Here is a 19657-nt window from a genome sequence, read left to right on the forward strand (position 1 = left end):
TTTTCCCTACATTTCTTTGATCTGAGTCTCTATCTCTGTCTTCTGGACAGGATTGTACCTATGAGGTCTAAGGGCCTGTTTGGTACAGCTCACAACAATTTCATGAGTTGTTGTGAGCTGGTTTTTTTACCAAACACTTATTTGCAAAACAGCTTCATGGGTGAAGCTGTTTTTCCCCTCCTCTCACGAAGACATAAGCTGGGATGAAGCTGAAAAAAGTAGCTTATTGCAGCTTTCTCTCTCATTTCTCTCTCAACTATGAATGAAGTAGTTGGTGAAGCTATTTTACCAAAACTTTTTTCAAAACAGCTCAGCTTCATCTAGAAAGTCAATCATGAAGTTATTTTCTAAAAAAAATAGCTTTACTAGTGAAGTTGAGCTGTGCCAAACAAGCTCTAAGACAAAAAGGTTGAGCACCTTCCAGTAAGGGTATCTTGTGATCTCCCAACTCCGCAGGAGGCAGATCTGTTGGTGGATCAAAAACTGATGCAAACTATTGGAAAAGTTGTTATAGATCTTCTGGAAGATTTTCTCCATTGTCATCTCGTAGAGTCTGGAGGTGGTACAAAGCGTAACTAAACAACATAAAAAATTGAGTCATTTCTTGTCAAAAGCTTGAAGCTGTTCCTCCCCGTCAAACATCACGTTCTAGGCTCTAGCCCAAGAAAAGCTTGTGAAGCTTGCAAAAAAGGCCCATGAATAGGACAACAAGCATTTATTTTGGGCCTTAGAGCCCAGCAGTTCCGATGCGAATGCGACCGTCCCTTCCGTCCCGAGCCCCGTTCCCCATTGCGGCGGCTCTGCCTGGCCAAGACGGAGAGAGTCACAGCGCGAGGTGGCGAGAAGCGAAGGCAATGGCAACGGCGCAGAACAAGAGACCGCGGATCAGCAGCGGCGTGGAGAAGAGGCCGAGTAGGAAGGAGGTCCGTCTCTTTTATCTCTTCCCTTGCATCCTATTCTCGAATCTCGACTGGGTTGGCAGCACTCCGATTCCGCTCCCTTTCCCTGCGACCCTGCCCTGGCGCCCTGCCTAGTCGAATTCCTGGCCAGTGCATGCTTCAACCCATTGGCCGTTGTTGTAGGATTGCGCTTGCTATCTGGATGGTTCGCAGCTTCATTTGTTCCAAAGGGCGTCTCAAATAGCCTGGTCGTCGTAGGGTTACGGAGGTGGTGCCAAGCTGGGAGTTGCTGAAAGTTCATGTATTCTCACGCAGGATGTAATGTAACTGCAGCATAAGATCGGATAGTGAATAATCTGAAATAGCTGGTAGAGTCAACGCTTGTGTTGTGTGTGGCAACATTATCTTTCGTCACTTTCAGGGTTCCTTTTCTCTTGTACATACAGTGTACTGACACAGCAATGAATAGTTGGTGAGGCATGGTCCCTGATTCATTCTATTGGATAGATATTGGGGAGAAAGAAGGCGGTCGAGGAATGTATAAAGAGAGCTGTAGCTGTGAAGGATCATCTAGAGCAGTTTCCAGCATTTCATAAGTATCAGAAAAATGGTAGCATACACTTATCCACTTCTTCTTTGAAAAAAGTTTACTGTAGAACTAGTAGTAATGTACTGATGTCACATGTTTACGGAATTTATCTTCAGAAATCCAGGAAAACATAATTGGGTGCCAAATTAGTCCTTTTCAGCTGCAATTAAGCATACTGCTTGTTGATTTTCTGTGTGCTTGTTCTGAGATGAATGTATCACAGCAAAGCTCATTTTTCCTGATATCTAGGTCTTTCAGTCTACTTGGAGTCCGGACGTGGGGATCAGCTTACATTACCAATGAGGAAGTACATCCAAAATCTTCTAAAGGTTGCATCCATTTGTTTTCACTTTACTCTGTTCTTTGCATGCCACATAGCCATTTAGCTGTTGCATGTCACCACTCTGACTGTAATGCTAGTAAGCAAATATAGGTTAACATGGAGAAACCATATGGACCAGAGTGGCCTTCAGAAGAGAAAATTAAGCGCCGGGAAATGGTAGCCCCAGAAGCACGATATATCTTGGCTAAGCAATATTCAAATGGGTTTATTCCTGAAAATCCCATGAAGCAAGATGCAGAGGCGGAACATATGCATGCAGCATGTACTGAAAGCTGCTTGCTTGGTTTTGTACACTATAGATTTGTTGTGGAAGAGGAGCTGCCTGTTGTTTATGTGTATGAGCTGCAAATGGAGCCTTCTGCCCAGGGCAAGGGGCTGGGAAATTTTATGATGCGGTTGGTTGAACAGGTAGCATGCAAGGTAATATGATCCATTCATGATCCTGTATACTTATTATTACAATCTCCTGAATATTATGTCATGGCGTCACTGTTACTACACTATTTTCTTTTCCACTGGCATGTGTTAGTTCAGTCACTATCTTGACATGCGACCATAAATGATAATCCAGAATGACGCATTGTGATTGTATATGCATGCAGAACCAAATGGGAGCTGTGATGCTAACAGTTCAGAAAGCTAACACACTAGCTATGGATTTCTATACTAAGTTGAGGTACACTAACTAGATGCTTACCTTCTGGTTACTTAATCTTATGACTACTGCTTTGCTTTGAGCTAATTATTTTTCTCTTGTAGATACGTAATATCCAGTACCTCACCATCCCGAGTGGATCCTCAGGTATCATTTGACCGGTATAAGTAATTTGCATACTCTTGTCATGATTTACATTGATCTCTTCATTTTTCACAGATAGGACTTGAAAAAAGCTATGAGATTTTGTGCAAGACATTTGATTCTGAAGCTAAGTCCAAACTAGAGGTTTGTGGCTGTATACTTATTTGTGTGGCATAAGTTTGTAGCTACTACTGCATAAGATTGGCAAATCTCATAGAAAATTATGTCACTACTATAATTGCTGGTATTTTTGGCATTGCTTATACTACTACTATTTGCAACATGCTCTATTATATGAAATTCATGAATAAATAAAGTGGGAGTTTCAGTTATCTCTAGCACAAGTGCGCTGCTGATGCTCTTCTTTCTAAATATATGCAGGATGGCGCCTATTAAGACTTGAGAGTTTAGAATGCACCAACCACTTACGCGACCACTTACACAACCACTGAGCATTATGTCCAGTTACGCCACAAGATTCCGCAACATCTTTCATGCAGACAATTGTTACTGTGATTTATTATTATAGTAGCATGGTGTGCTTGGCCTAAATTCACAATCCTGTTTTCCAGTAGCTTCTTATGCAAATGGACACACCCTTCTGCTAATGGGTACTGCCCAGCTGGATTTTTAGTAACTTTGCTCGAGTTGCTTTCTCAAAATAAAAAGTAAAAAAAAAACTAAGATAAAGGAACAAAATGTTCCCACAACTAGATACTAGTGAAATTACATATTCGACACATGAGTGACGTGGCGTTGCGATTTTGACTTTTGAGGTTTGACAGTTCAACCCTGCTGTCATTATGATCGATGATAGTCTTTGAGTCCACATAGACCTGTTCGTTTAGCTGAAACTATTATTTACTAATTTATTTTGAGAGAAAAATACTGCTGAATGATTGATAGATTTGGCAAATAAACTTAAGTATAATGCCGACCAAGTAGCAGTGTAGCACGTATTTTTGTGATGCTGGGCCTCTTGTAATAATCAAATGATTGGGTGTTGTTTGGAAATCAGGCCACCAGAACAGTCTTGTGATGTTTCCATTTACTAAAAAGTCAGGCGGCTGCCATTCGCTTTTTCAATTAGAGTATAATAATATCAAACTCATAGCAGAGTAGACAGTTCTCAACATCGACACAGAAGACAGAACTGTTCAAAAAGAAAAGTAATTATACAATAACTGACGTCAAATGATCTCCATGATCCAAAAGGGAAGAAAACAAGTGAGCACTTCATTTTTTTTTCCTGGTCCACACCAATATCCAAAAGGGACTCTAGTACGTACACTAGTAGGACTAGAAGTCGTCGCTTATTTTATTTTTCCAAAACAAACAAAATGGGGGGCCGCTGGCTAATCTAAACGCAGACGCAGCAGTGCCATGACACATCGAGGAATGAGGCAAATGGACGGCCCCGGAGAAGACCGGCGCTTCGGTCTCAGGGGACCAGGGGATCATCTGCAGCTGCAGGCTACAGCGCGAACAATGACAGGCACCCGACGAGCCACGCCAGGAACGCGAAAAACAGGCGAGGCAACGGCGCCCGCGCCGGCGCCGGCGCGGCGGCTTCTACGATTATGGCCGTTGCCCCCGCGAGCATCAGATGGAGCGCGGCGGATACGCGCAGCAGCTGCTGCCAACGGCCGCCGGCGTCTCGGACCAAGGCGCGATTTTGCTCTGGCTCCGGACCGCCGGCGTCCACAGCCTCTTTGTTGGCATTGCCAGCGTCATCTCGAGCCATCGGATGTGCCACGGAAGGTGAGCGCGATTTGGGACGAGGCAGACTCGGCGAAGGGTGAACAAGCAAAGGGAGCCTGTGTAACTTGATGTGACTTTGTGAGCCAACCTGATTGATGGGTGATCTTCTTTTTGATCGGGCCTGATGGGTGATCTTGATTATATAGAGCGCGGTGGAACCGTGGAACATGCGATGCGTTTAATTGGGCAACTCATTTGTTGGTGAAAGCGATCGGGCTAGTTGTCCTCAAGTGACATACGTTGTGAGTGGCTTCGCGGAACGCCCCCAGGAAAGCGACCGCCGACCTCTATAGCATCGGTACAACACCGGCCGTGTCGAGCGCGACCTGACCAAAACAGAGATCCAGGGTAGTTGATGACGGCAAAAAGGACGGTTCTTTTTTTAGATAAAGGGCAAAGAGGTTTGTAGTGCTCGCTCGGCATGGCTTTCGTCGAGAACTGTTGAGATTTGAGAACACAAGACCACCATGCCGTATTGCCACCGTCTTGGCCGTGCTACGCACGCTCGATGCGACGATGCTTTCATGGAAATTTCCTCAGCTCCATCCACAACTTCCTGCCTTCCTGGCATGGTGCTACGGCTACGGGGCCGGCTGATTCTGATCCCGGTGGGCGATCGGAATCTATCGAATGTTGGTTGATTCACATAGCAGGAGAGGCGATGTGAATACGTGATCGAAGCTGTGAAGGCAGCCCCGGCTCTGCGGCAGTGTCGCACCTTTTGCTAAGCGCACACGGTCCAAATAGTTCGATAAAAAGGCCCATACTTCTCTCAGTAGACAGGTAGTAGTCTTGTGTCTTAAAAGGCCCAAAATAAATGTACATTTCTATCTTGTGTCTTAAAAGGCCCATTTACTTTTTTTTTCTTTTTGCAAATAGATGTACATTTATTTTGGGCTCACTATAGCACGCATGTGCATCCCTCCTCAGCGCTCACACCCCATCCTGCTCGGCTAATGTGGTGCTTAAGCCGCCTTATGCCACCTCCAACGCTATATCCAAGCCAAATCTTCTTCAGGTGATGTCCTTACCACTTGCACCATTCAACCTTCGTCTCCCACCATCCTAGCGGGCGGCATTCTCATATCCCTACCCTACTACCGTCTTCCACCATCGTCATTCGTCCAACATCCTCCTCTCGATGATCCCTTCTAAGCCAGGAAGCCGTGGACACCCCTAAACCCACAGAAAACTACAAACCCTAATCCTCGAAACCTAACGTCAGGCGAACTTTGTTATCTCTGGTAGTGGCAGCAAGTGAGCTTTGATTTTTTTTTCTATTTTTATCTGCATTTTTTGCTTTTTTTTCTGTGTGCATGCCGAGAGTAAAATCCATGTGGAAGTAAGCATTTTTGTACATTTTTGGTAATGAATAATTAACGTTCCAGCTGGAATGCTTAGCAAATATCCATAATCAAAATAATACAAAGTTATAGGGTAAACAATACACTCAATGTTTGCCATCTAATTAAAGTTGCAATTAATCTCCATACAACCAAAATTGCATGTATGGTGTGAGCTGTGAGCATATATGTTTCTTTTCCTTATCAAAAGTAATATAATTTACTTTTATGTGGTCCAGTCATAACTTTAGTGTAGGGTCCTTTTTCATGCCACAAAAGGTGTCATTTTAGTTTCATCCTAGCCTTCCAAGGTCTAGCTATATTAAGTTTGTGTAAATAAGTATAACATTAATGATACAAAATAGGTATAATTTAAAAGTATGCTTCATGATGAATCTAAATAAAATTATTTAACTTCGGATGAAACTGTAATAGCACTTTTTGCGAGATGAAGGTACGTAGAAGATATAGTATGTGAGTATGCCTTTTTTTTTCTCTCTCCTCATAAATTCCTCTATTTGTTTAGTTTGAATGTTACAATGTGGAGTGCATTACAGTGGGGGAAGGGGATGGGTCCGCTTCATGACAAGATAGCTACGTTCGCAGGTCAGCCGCAGATGGCGCCGTGGCGGCAAGGAGCCATCGCCCGTCGGAGATGAGAAAAGGCTGCACTCACTGTATGATAGAGTTGAAAATAATTAATTATATATTATTTATGGTATTTTATTAATGTGGCAGTATATTTATTGAAGAAAGAAGTAAAAAAAATAAGACTCTAATTTTTATTTAGACTCTAAGTCCATACTATTTAAGGTAATAAATAACTTTATATCATTATACAAAGGTGTCACAACTCAGGAATTGAATGAAGAGCTTTGCATGGTGGGGAGCCATGGAAGATTGAGAGAAAAAGAGCGGACATGAGATTCATGAAACGACATGCATGGTCCTCGACGTTAGATTTTTTATCCAAAGATCAGAAAACTTCACGTGTCGGAGTCAAAGTATTAAGGAAAGAGTAACACATCGAAATATTTTTCTCTTTTTAGACATATAGTACTAAACAAATTTCCACGCTGATGATTGACACAACTAGCAACAAAAATTTGATTATTAGAAAAAAAAACCAAAAGTGTCGACCAGTTTTCTAGGTGAAATCGGATCAAAATTAAAACCACAAGACAAGAAAACGCTACCCACGCAACTAAAACAGTGCACAACACATAAGTGCACAAACACAATGGCACGCCGTGGCTTCCCCGCATATCACGCTTAGAGCATCTCCAACAATTATGCAATTAGACTTTGCATTTTTGAAATATGTTAAAAACCTTAAAAATTGCTTTTCCAACAGTTTTGCATTTGACTTATGCATTTTGGTAAACTTGGCATTTGATGGACCAAACTTGACATTTTTGCATAGACACAATGGCTTGGCAATTTTGATATCCCGAGAATCTTGGACTCAATGTCGTACCCGTACTCCCCACGTCGCGGTAGTTTCCCGCGAGACGAGTCCTTCCCCGCACGCGACTCTTTTCTTCCCGCGCGCCGCCTCCTTTCTTCGCGCGCCGCCTTCTTTCTTCGCATGGAGACGAAGGAGATCCATCACCGCCTCCTTTTCTTGCAGCGACGCGAGGCTAGGAGATCCATCGCCGCTCCTGTACCACAGCGTCGTCATCTTGTTGGGGTTCACCGCTGTGAGGAAGACGTCGAAGTCCACGCGCTGCTGCCGCGTCAAGTTGATCACGGAGATCGATCGCAACGAAGGAATTGCGTGCGACGGGCGAAGGAATTACGCGCGAAAAAGAAAGCGCATGCGCGACGCGCGAGAAAATTTCCCGCGAAGATGAAAGATACCCGAACTAAAATAGTTGGGTCTACTATTTTGGGAAATGTCAAGTCAAAAATACCAAACACTTGGAGATGAATTTATTTTTCCTTTGACAAAATGTTTAGGGACTTGGCAAACTCCAACAAACAAATTCCAATTGCATAACTGTTGGAGATGCTCTTATTCAAACTTCAGAGCTCACACCACGACGCGCGTCTTCTCCTGGCCGCACGCTTCCCCTTTGCCATCGCGTCGCCGGGAGTCCAAGTCTGCCCCTCTGTCTTGTCTTCGTCCTCGCCGCCGCCGAGGTCCAGCGGCTGGAACTCTCCCAGCCTTCTGAACACGGACCGCTTGCGCGGCGGCAGGTGCTCGTCCCAGATGCCCGCGTTGGGCCTGCTGCAGCCGTGCTCGCCGCGGTGCATCCCGCACCTGGCGCAGATGTGCCGCCTCAGCTTGCAGGGGTACCTGAGCTGCTCGCCCGTGAAGCCGCCACACTCATCGCCGCCGACGAACGCGCACCGGAGGACTGTACTACTCAGGGGCTTCGTGTCGGCGCCCTGCCTCGGCATGATCTCTCGATCAGATACCTCACTGTCATACACTCATACTACTGCCTGCTGATCGATATAATCCTGATGAGTGATGACAACGCACACGTATTTATTTATAGGTCAGGAGAGCTTGGGATCATCTGGGGGAGATGCGAAATGATGTGTAGCAGAATTGGCAGTGCCGAGCATGAAGAGAGAGAGAGCCTGATCACGCACTGGGTGATGGTGGACGGCGGCGCCGCGACGACAACAGAAGAACCTGTAACGCGCGCACGTTATTAGCTTTGCTTCATGCCGGAATCATGCGAGTGCCAGCCGAGTGAGGAACCCGACGGCGGGCCACGGGAGATCGAGGAAACACAACACGTCGTCGCTCGATCTCATGGCCCCTTGCACGGTTTGTTGTGAGTGCATCCAAGAGAAATAAAGCTAGCCGTGGCTTGCTTTCCTCTGATAGGCGACGAGTTCAGCCACACGTACGCACGCACGGCACTCGTGGGAGAGGCCTCGCCGTCGTGAGCACCGGAGCAGATCATCGAGTGAGAAGCGGTAGAAGAGACGTTTGTCTCTTGTCTGATTCATCTTTTCGGTCCTAGCGATGATCTTGTGGATATACTTGCAAACGTCGCGGCCGGGTCACGCCGCCAGCCTGCTGGGCTACACCGCGCCACGAGCCCGCACCAAGCCTCCAAGGCTCCAACCCGTCACGAGCGATGCAGCAAAGAGCGCCGCCGCTGCCACCACGGGCGACTCAGCCGCTGGCGTCGCAATTTCCACGGGCGGCTAGTATAAGCAATCTGATGCCGAACTTGACACCACTATGTCGTATACTTGGTATCCCCAAGTGCCAAACTGCCAATACATTATTTTGACCTCACATTGAATCAGCTCTTTCATCTTGTGAGGGGGAACCAAGCCTTGGCTAGGTAAATAGCCATCTCCCTTTATTTTTTTATTGGCTTTAGTAATCATGTTTTTCTTAATAATTGTGCTGAGAGGGTAATAGTGGAATAGGTACAAAGGTATTTTGGGACCATTTTTTGCATAATGGTAGTAACGGGTAATTTTAAAAACACATGTGTATGGGTATTTCTCCTAATTATTGTGGTAATTTTGAGGTCTTAATAATTAAAGTGGAGATTCCTTTAGTTGGTCACTTCTGCTGTATTTCATATGTTTGAATTTTAAGTAATTTCAGGCAATACTCTTATATCACCAACAAGTACAAGTAAATTGTCACTTTTATAATTTGTTATTTATCTTTGTGTCATAGTATATTAATTTTTTGTCATTGTCTAGCTATAGAAATAATTGTAAATTGTTAAATATATTTGTGCCAATAAAAATAGATTTTGTCGGATTTATAGCTTTATCTAACGGATTTTTTATTCTCGATGCCAAAAGTTGCAGATTGCATCTAGAAAAAATTGCAATGGATGAAATCTGCAATTTTAGTAAAAATCATATACTCTTATAAAGATAAACCCTACTAGATGATTTCTCTTGACATGCAAACTATCAATCCTTCTATCCATTTCTCTTACAATGCAAAGCGTCCACCTCAACAGTCCATTATCATTTGCCATTATCAATTTTTCTTGATATACCAGGTATCTATCTCAGCAATCTACTATCATTTGCATTAAAATTCACTAGCACAAGAATTATGATATCCACATCAGCGAAACACATCATCCACTATAGATACAATCTCCACGATTATGCTAATAAAAAAGTTATATATTTATATTTCTCCTTCGTACCTGCGGCAACGCACGAGAAAATTCTCCTAGTATATGTAATAATCAAAGCCTGAAATGAAACTAAAAATTTCGACACCTAAATTTTAACAAGTCCCAACTCCCAAGTCCTAACTTGCCATCCTTAATTTTTAGCAAAATGTGAAAAAAACCCTCTCCAACAGTTTGCCATACTACTTGCCAAAATTTCCCAACTTGCTAAAAGTAGCCCTTCTGCGCGTAAATATACGCGCGCGCATCGCCCCTTCGTCACCCGCGGCTTCCTTCTTCGTCGTGCAGTAGTAGCGCGGTATCTCCACGGCCGAGCGTCGTGCTTGGCACCTGCACGGGCTGTCATGCTATCGTGGTCGGGGGCACCCTTTTGTGCGACAGATTGGATCGGCCCGCCGGCGTGCGCCATGCAGCACAGCGTAGGGCCGCGCCATGCAGGGCAGCGTAGCGCATCGGCGGTGTGGTGTTGCACGGCCAGGGCCATCAGCCTGCTGTTGGTACGTACATGCATAACCGCTTGGAGAGAATCTCCTTCGTCATGCAGTTGCTGCCCTGCCGCCGGCCGGCCGGCCGTCCGGAGCGTTGGTTGTAGCTGGATCCATGCCGGAGACATCCGGAGGCCGATGAAGAAGGACGTGAATGCAATTTTGTTTCTTTTTCAGGGCTCCTAATGCAAGTTTGTTAGATTTTGGGGAGTAAATTATGCCAAACTGTTGGAGATGGATGCTTTTTTTCCTCATATTATTATTTTGTGAGTTGCCAAATGATGTGATTTGGCAAACTAAAAATACCAAACTGTTGGAGATGCTCTATAAAGAAGGAAGCCCAAGCTATATAGTAGCGCTAAAATTCCTCCGGCCCACGATGGTCCAAGGCTCCGGGCCTGTTCGCATATGCAACCCAAGCCCGTCCCACCCGACCGCATATTGTCTTGCAGCCCCACCAACAGCGGCGCTTGCGCGTCCCCCGCTGCGGCTGCCAGTGGGCCACGGCGTCATGCGTCGACCATTATCAGGCGCGGGCCCATCCTGTGACGGGGTCAACACTCCGCAGTCCCGCAGCAGCCGCATCTCGACCCGCACACGCGTAGCGGAGGACGGACGGGAGCCGTCCGATCCCCGTATCCCTCACCCAACCCAAGCCGAGCGGGAGGGAGAGAGACAGCGCCTGTGTGTTGCACGGCCGCGGAGGAACCGGCGCGCGGGGCCAAGTACGATGGATCGAGTCGAGTCGAGTCGGATCCCGCGCGCGCCCCACGATCCGGCGAGAGAGTTTTTCTACCGCTACGGCACCCACTCGGCGGCTGTCCTGCTCCCGTCCTCTCCTCCCTCAGGTGCGCGCGGTGACGGCGAGGCGGACCGGAGGCGGCCGTACGCGCGCGCGGCCTTGCGAGTTGCGAGGCCGGGTGACGACGGCGACGCGGAGGCAACCCCGTCCGTATTCTCCGCCTTGTTGGTGTGGCGCTGGCGCGTACCACCACCAATGGAGAGGACGACGTGAGGCCAATGGATGGGTTTCGTCATTTATTTATGCCTTGCTGTGTTGGGTTCCTTTCCTGCGGTACTGATGCTGTATGTCCGCTGCGGTGGCGCGGGGGAACTGAGGGTAGGGAGGAGAGGAGCCCTGGAAATGAATTGGAACAACGAAGCGAATCATAATGCAATCAGTCGTAGACGTCCTTGGCTCTTTGCATTGGCCGTGACATACATGGACAAGAAAATTATTGAGCCTCCATGCGTCATATATCCCCATGCATGTGCACCAACGCTCGCGTGTCGCGTTAGCGTCACTACTAGCAAATCCTTCACGGTCATCACGCCCCATGCATATTGCATGCATAGCCGCGAGCTCGGTTATTGTTGATGACGAGAGACAAACAAGCGCGAACGAATAATTATTGTCCGAAATCAATTCAATTAAAAATAGCTTGACGAACGATTTTCATTCATCGTCATATGTAAAAAAGAAGACTGCACACATCAGAGCGAGATATGATTCGTGATAAATACATCCATCCACCAAGCACTCGGCCAAATGAATTCAATCGATATGGCACAGGATGTGAGAGCAAGAGAACATTTAAGAGGGGCTATGAATTGGGAGTAAATGGAAACCAGAAATAGCTATTCAATGTAGAGTATCTTCCTCACCAGCAACGACTCTCCGTTTTTTTCCCCCTTCCCTGCTGCCCTCTCTTCAGAAGTTTTTAATACTCTCCTACTTCATGCATGCAGCGTGGCATCATGTAAACGAAGAAGATTGTGTATGAAGGGCCTTGAAGAAAAAGACTGTAGGCTACTGATGAACTGCTAGCATAAAAAAAGGGAACCAACACTAGCTAGTTTTCTTGTTTCACAATCGATCGACACATCGCTGCTAGTACCACCAGTAGTACTACATCTGTTGAATTCATGTGTGACACTTGCCAACGAGCACGGTTAATAAATTCGGAATCTATTTAAAAACTCTTAAAAAAGGCAATGAGAGGGGCCTAGGATCGGAGTATTAATAAACACTTCACTAGAGTATTACGCTTTTATAGGACGTCCCTCTTTTCTGGTAAAAATGAGCTTTCTCCCACCTGAGACCAGCAGAACATTTAAAGGGTGGGAACTTTGATCCATTCCAGCTTCCATCTATCAATTCATGAACACCTCCGGAAATGAAAACTTGAAAAGGACATTCAAACACTTGAATACACTCCATGAATTTACCTTCCGCACGTATCATATTCATATCAATGCATGCATATGATTACTCCTTTTTATTTTGAAATTATGCCGTACGTGTATTTATTTATGCATTCCGCCCGTTCAAAGTCAATGCACATCACATCGGTCTTCACCTCCGATGTTTCAGTGTCACTGACTAGCATAAAAGAGGCTGATTCTACACAACTGCTGGATTACCACTGGGAGGCGTCGTCAATCCGGCACGCCTCCCCATGGGGAGCAAAGCGAGAAGCAAGTGCCTCTGGCATAGGAAACAGACTCCCAAGAAAGATGGTCAAGCGACGAACTCGTTTAAACTCATGTGTTAAGCGCATCGTGATCGTGTGCGACACAGTTTTTTAATAGTCTAGGGCCGAGTTTTCAGAATCTTAGGGTTGGAACGAAGCACCTGAATCCTGCATGCATGCGTAGTGCACGGGTTGGTGCACTCAAGTTTGGACCTTGAACTGGTGGTTGGCCTGGCTTGACGACGAACTGCATGATCTGCCATGCACGCGTGCAGTGTGCGCCATGGAAGTGCCAACATGCCGGTTTGCATGCATGGTCTTGTATGGGAATGGGATGGAATCGGTGGATGGATCCAAAGCCCAGCCGGCCGGCCAGCCCAACCCCGGAGAAGGAAGTCTTGAGTTCAGTCTTTTGGTTTTCGATCCCGATACCATTATCGCATTTGGGAATCCCACCAACGATTTAATGCCGGTTCGTCTCTTTCCACGGTTGCGTTTGCGGTGCATGCAGCGCCGGGTCTGGGCGAGGCAGAAGAATCCGGCCCGTTTGTCAATCCGCCCAACATGTTTTTTTTTTAAAAAAAATTACATTAAAGATCTGCTAGAATAAATGGTAATTTCAAATGATCCATGTGAAAGAAAATCATGGATCTCAGTAGGATTGGGTATCGTCCAGTTAACAACAATAAATTTACTTACTGGAAGTTCAAATCAGTAAATTAATTATGGCAGTGGGTATATACTTCCTGTTTTCAGGGTGTCTTGGATTTGATTTTTACTCCAGGGTGTCTTGGATTTGATTTTTACTCCAGGTGTTTTTAGTTCTGGTGACACAGGACCCTGGAGCTGTACATCAGCACTTGTATATCATCATCATATACTGTAGTCCGGTATATGAACGCAACACACAGCTGACAGCTGAGGTTGGGCACAGCCTAAAGAGGCGTAGCCAGCACAAAAATACCACTCCTACCAGTACTGTGGAGCACCATACGCAAACAGTAGAAGCGGGGTGGAACGGTACTTGCCTGCTCCTGCTCGCGTTGCGGGTGTGGCAGGAAAAGTCAACATGCCCGACCCGTTTGAGGCCTTTAAATGGCTCCAGCTGTTCCCACCCAAACCCAAGAAAAGCAGCAGTAGGCCCGGCCTCGAACCGAGGTGGTGGGGCCCTTTTAAATACTCTCCCGGCTCTTAATTCGCATCGGTTATTACTCCGCCCCGCCTACCGCTCCTCCCTCCTCCCCCTCCGTTCCGTTCCCCTCGTCGTCCCCCACCCCACTTCCGACGCGCAAAGGCAAAAGCGCAGCGCAGCAAGCCAGCAACGCAAACCCAGGGCGCGAGAGCGAGGTCTCCGGTCATACTCATACCCTGCTCGGCTCGCTGCCGCCCGGCCTGTCTCAGTCCACTCTCATCACTCATCAGCGAGCGAGCGAGAGGGGGGGGAAGGGGAGGGCGCGGGAGTTAAGGGTGGAACGGAATTAATGGCGCCAGCCCAGGAGGAACAAGCGGAGGCCTGAAGCCTGATCGATACCACTGCACTGCACCACTTCTCTTCATTTCTTTCTCTTCTTCCTGGCGAGAGAGAGGGGCGCCTCCCCCCTTCGATCCCCTCCTCCTGAGCTGTAGTGTGCTGCTTCGTCAGGACCAGCGAGATTACTGCTGCGTACCACCGCTGCTATTTCCTGCGTAGCAGCGAGGCTATATTAGCGCCTCGGAGGAGGAGCTAGCTATAGCTAGGCCTCGTGGTACTAGTACAGCCGCAGCCGCCCTCTAGCTAGTCCAAAGTCCAAGCAGCCAGCCCTCCCGCTTCCGGCCCGGATTGCGCTCGAAGCAAGCGGCCGCCCGAGGCGAGGCGAGGCGTGCGCGCGCCGCGACGATGGACTTCGGCGACGACGTCATGGACGGCGGCTCCGACGCCCAGCGTCGCAAGAAGAGATACCACCGCCACACCCCGCGCCAGATTCAGCAGCTCGAGGCGTACGTGCACCCCGGCTGATTTTCCCTCCCTCCCTTCCTTAATTATCTAGTGATTGATTAGCTGTATCTGTTCGTTTTGGATGCTTTGCTCAAATGGCGGCGGCGTTTGTCTGTGCCGTGTGCGCGCGCGCAGGATGTTCAAGGAGTGCCCGCACCCGGACGAGAACCAGCGGATGCAGCTGAGCAGGGAGCTGGGGCTGGAGCCCCGGCAGATCAAGTTCTGGTTCCAGAACCGCCGGACGCAGATGAAGGTTGTACAGTAGTAGACTCGCCATTGTTACCGGCCTTCTCTCCGTCCCTTGGCTGCGGCATCCTTTTCACGTTTCTTCATAACATCTCCGTTGGTGTTGGGTGCTCTATTTGATTCGCGCTCCTGTTTGAGATGACGGCCATTAACTATGGTGTCGATTGTTTGTTCGACCGCTGGATGGTACTGCAGGCACAGCACGAGCGGCAGGACAACTGCTTCCTGCGCGCGGAGAACGACAAGATCCGGTGCGAGAACATCGCCATGCGGGAGGCCCTCCGCACCGTCATCTGCCACACCTGCGGCGGTCCGCCCGTCACCGACGACTACTTCGACGAGCAGAAGCTGCGCATGGAGAACGCGCGGCTCAAGGAAGAGGCAAGCCACCTCGCATTCTCCAGCCATTTTATCTACATTCTCCGGCCGGCCTTCCCCATTTTATCCTTCTCTCGTTTTCACACGGCGGCGACGTGGCACGCGTTTCATGTGATCGATGTGCAGCTTGACCGGGTGTCCAGCCTGACGTCCAAGTACCTGGGGCGGCCCATCACGCAGCTGCCGCCGGTGCAGCCGCTGTCCATGTCCTCGTCGCTGGACCTGTCCGTCGGCGGGCTCGGCAGCCCGGCGCTGGGCCCGTCGCTGGACCTCGACCTCCTCAGCGGCGGCTCCTCCGGGTACCCTCCGTTCCACCTCCCGATGACGGTGTCGGAGATGGAGCGGCCCATGATGGCCGAGATGGCGACGCGCGCCATGGACGAGCTCATCAGGATGGCGCAGGCCGGCGAGCACCTGTGGGTCAAGACGGCGGGCGGCGGCCCTGACGGTCGCGAGGTGCTCAACGTCGACACGTACGACAGCATCTTCGCCAAGCCCGGGGGCTCGTTCCGCGGCCCCGACGTGCACGTCGAGGGCTCCCGCGACTCGGGCCTCGTCTTCATGAGCGCCATCGGCCTCGTCGACATGTTCATGGACTCGGTAAAGTTTATTTTCTGCTCCGGCCGGCTGCCTGTAATGTACAGTAATTAATAGCTGTTGATAATCGTTACGTGATTAATAAGACATGTCTATCTAGCATTATTACTGTTCGCACCTACCACGTCGTAAGCGTGACGTGCACGGTCGTCTTTGTTCTCGCAGAGCAAGTTTACGGAGTTCTTCCCTGCCATCGTGTCCAAGGCGCGCACGATGGACGTCCTCGTGAACGGCATGGCCGGGCGGAGCGACTCTTTGGTTCTGGTAGGGCAGTTGATCCTCCCGATCCATCTCTCCCTCTTTTGTCACGTTCGCATGCACGGGCCGTCTGCCTTGATGCCACTCACCACTGATTCTTGCGTGCTTATTCGTGCGTGTCGCCGCGCATGCAGATGTACGAGGAGCTGCACATGATGTCGCCGGTCGTCCCGACGCGCGAGTTCTGCTTCCTCCGCTACTGCCGGCAGATAGAGCACGGGCTATGGGCGATCGCGGACATCTCGGTAGACCTGCAGCAGCGCGACGCAAGGTTCGGTGCGCCGCCATCGCGCTCGTGCCGCCTCCCGTCGGGATGCCTCATTGCTGATATGGCCGATGGCTCCTCCAAGGTACTGTAGTTAAAGTGCATTTTTGCGTCGCCATTGCCATTTCCATTCATGTGCGTTGCCGCTGCACGTGTGCGTATATCTATGGTACGGAGTCGTGGCTCGCGTGACATTTTCGTGCATCAGGTGACCTGGGTCGAGCACATGGAGATCGAGGACAGGGTTCCCATCCACCTGCTGTACCGCGACCTCATCCTCAGCGGCGCCGCGTTCGGGGCGCACCGGTGGCTCGCCGCGCTGCAGAGGGCGTGCGAGCGGTGCGCGTGCCTAGCCACGGCCGGCATGCCGCACCGGGACATTGCAGCTGCAGGAGGTGTGTTTGTATTTTTCGGCATGCATATAATATATATACTCCTAGTGTAAATCTCATCGATCAGAAGCTGCTAATTAATATATTGCAGTGACGCCGGAAGGGAAGCGGAGCATGATGAAGCTGTCGCAGCGGATGGTGAGCAGCTTCTGCGCGAGCCTGAGCGCGTCGCAGCTCCACCGGTGGACGACGCTGTCGGGGCCCAACGATGTGGGCGTCCGCGTCATGGTGCACCGCAGCACGGACCCGGGGCAGCCCAGCGGCGTGGTGCTCAGCGCTGCCACGTCCATCTGGCTGCCGGTCCCGTGCGACCGGGTGTTCGCCTTCGTCCGCGACGAGCACACGCGCTCCCAGGTCCGCCGCGACGCCACGCCTTCCATTCGGTCCGTCCGTCCGCACCGCAGGGGCGGCGAGTCGCGTTCTATCTAGCTAGCGTGCCACCACGCTCACGTCTCCTGCTCGTTTAACTTTGCTTGCAGTGGGACGTGCTGTCGCACGGCAACCCGGTGCAGGAGGTGTCGCGCATCCCCAACGGCTCCCACCCTGGAAACTGTATCTCCTTGCTCAGAGTAAGCATGCATCGCATTTGCATTCGCGCGTGCATCTCTCATCTGATGCCTGACTTTGCTATTACTAGGGCCTTGTTTACTTCCCAAAAAATTTTGCAAAATTTTTCACATTCTTCGTCACATCAAATCTTTAGACGTATGCATGGAGTATTAAGAAAAAACGAAAATAAAAACTAATTGTACAGTTTGGTCGGAATTGACGAGACGAATCTTTTAAACCTAGTTATTCCATAATTAGACAATATTTATCAAGTACAAACAAAAGTGCTACAGTGTCGATTTCCCAAAAATTTTCGGAAGTAAACAAGGCCTAGCTAGTGCCGTGCACTAGTACGTACGTGTCAACGAATGGCATCCGCGGATGCACGTGTTTTATATATGTGGTGTTAGTTACTCCATTGACCACAAGTAAACTAATAACGTGTCTGATGAGATGCCATGTGGCGGCAATGCACATGTGTGTGTAGGGCCTGAACGCGAGCCAGAACAGCATGCTGATCCTGCAGGAGAGCTGCACCGACGCGTCGGGCTCGCTGGTGGTGTACGCGCCGATCGACATCCCGGCGGCGAACGTGGTGATGAGCGGCGAGGACCCGTCGGCGATCCCGCTCCTGCCGTCCGGCTTCACCATCCTGCCCGACGGGCGGCCCGGCGCATCGTCGTCGTCGTCGAGCGCTGCCGGTGGCACGCTGGGCGCGACGGCGGCGGCCGGGTCGCTGGTGACGGTGGCGTTCCAGATCCTGGTGAGCAGCCTGCCGTCGTCGAAGCTGAACGCCGAGTCGGTGGCGACGGTCAACAGCCTCATCAGCACCACTGTGGAGCAAATTAAGGCGGCCTTGAATTGCGCCAGCCATTGATGAAGCCCCGGCCCGGGCGATGGATCCATGGAATTGATGCGTGCCTGCCCTGCGTGCATGCATGCATGCCGGCCGCATGCACGCGTAGGTCTCCTCTCCTCGCCCCCGGCCGGCCGCCTGCCGCTTGCCTGCTGCTGGCTGCTGCGAGGAATGAATTCCCTTCAAGGCGTTGGTTCGCGACGGGGTTCTTGGTTGGTTGGGGGGCTTCAATGCTGCCCATTCAAGGAGGCGGGGCTGCTGCCATGGTGTCGCCCGCTTGGGGTTCACCTGCCGCTGTTGCTGCGCCGTCCGATCACCCCATGCATGATCATCATTCAGCTCTCTCGCTCTCTCTCTCTCTCTCTCTCTCTCTCTCTCTCTCTCTCTCTCTCTCTCTCTCTGCCACTCATGCATGCATGATAACGTTTCCTCTTGCTCTAGGTGTCCGGTCCCTGTTAAGTACAGGATTTGAAGCTTGCTTGCTGGCGAGGCTTTGCATGAAACGGAGGAGTCAAGAACGCACCATGCTCGTCACATTCCTCTTGCTGCCGTCACTCACGTTCGGTTGTTAATTAAATTCAATTCCATTCCCTCTTTTGTGTCTCCCCCCCCACATCTCCATAGTTTTTGCCACCCATTTGCAGTCTCCCATTCTGTAGTTTGTAGCAGTTTGCAGCAGAGGATGATGAATGGTTCGGGTATTGACTTCTGTCTAATGGTGTTAAGCCTTCAATGATATCATTAATTCTCTCTATTTTCCTAGTAAAGATAATTTAAGGCAAATATCACTGTCACAGCTTTGATTGTTTCTTTTTCTTCTCTCGCTCACTGCTTCAGTTAAGGCCTTCAATATTATTTGGCTCGTGGAATCTGTCATGATTGCGGTTATATATGAGCTAGCTGGTTGTCGATTTCTGAACAGGCTTTTGTGATGTGCGCACACTACTGCCAGCGGTCGTTACTCTGCTGGCTGGCTGGGGGTGTCCATGCACCTAACACCTCATCAGTAGGAGTATTATCTGTCCGCGATGCAATGCAAAATGAGGGTGTACGTGATGTTCGGGGTGGAGAATTAAGAGGCTGCCTGCAGGGCGCAGGCTGTAAGTAGGGGCCGCCATTGAATTGAATCGCGACGTTGCGATGCTCGCGTCGCCTCCTCCCCGTCCCCGGCCCTTGCAATTGCTCTCTTTTAATACGGGTGGTTGCCATTCCCCTGCCAGAATTAAGCGAGGCTACAGCCTACAGCGGACGGCGACGACGAGATGAGCCAGCAACCCGTATTAGTACTAGCTTGGCTAGCGTTCCCCACAGC

At 49.5% G+C, this 19657-nt stretch overlaps 2 protein-coding genes and 1 pseudogene across 2 annotated transcripts; all 3 read left to right on the forward strand.

The window, feature by feature from the left end:
- On the forward strand, window positions 763–3189 carry LOC8075215 (N-alpha-acetyltransferase 40). Its single transcript, XM_002452852.2, has 8 exons — window positions 763–923; window positions 1407–1509; window positions 1738–1817; window positions 1922–2251; window positions 2434–2507; window positions 2591–2633; window positions 2706–2774; window positions 3012–3189. Exons 1-8 carry the CDS (start codon window positions 855–857, stop codon window positions 3024–3026), a joined length of 783 nt encoding a protein of 260 aa, XP_002452897.2. The 5' UTR covers window positions 763–854; the 3' UTR covers window positions 3027–3189.
- Window positions 14060–19097, forward strand: LOC8075216 (homeobox-leucine zipper protein ROC8). Its single transcript, XM_002452853.2, has 10 exons — window positions 14060–14806; window positions 14940–15057; window positions 15246–15431; window positions 15555–16028; window positions 16191–16289; window positions 16418–16633; window positions 16757–16943; window positions 17032–17294; window positions 17420–17509; window positions 17977–19097. The coding sequence occupies exons 1-10, from the start codon at window positions 14706–14708 to the stop codon at window positions 18364–18366; spliced, it is 2124 nt and encodes a 707-aa protein (XP_002452898.1). The 5' UTR covers window positions 14060–14705; the 3' UTR covers window positions 18367–19097.
- LOC110434515 lies at window positions 18367–19128 on the forward strand (annotated as a pseudogene).

Source organism: Sorghum bicolor, chromosome 4 (assembly GCF_000003195.3).
Source record: "Sorghum bicolor cultivar BTx623 chromosome 4, Sorghum_bicolor_NCBIv3, whole genome shotgun sequence".
NCBI classification, from domain to species: Eukaryota; Viridiplantae; Streptophyta; class Magnoliopsida; order Poales; family Poaceae; genus Sorghum; species Sorghum bicolor.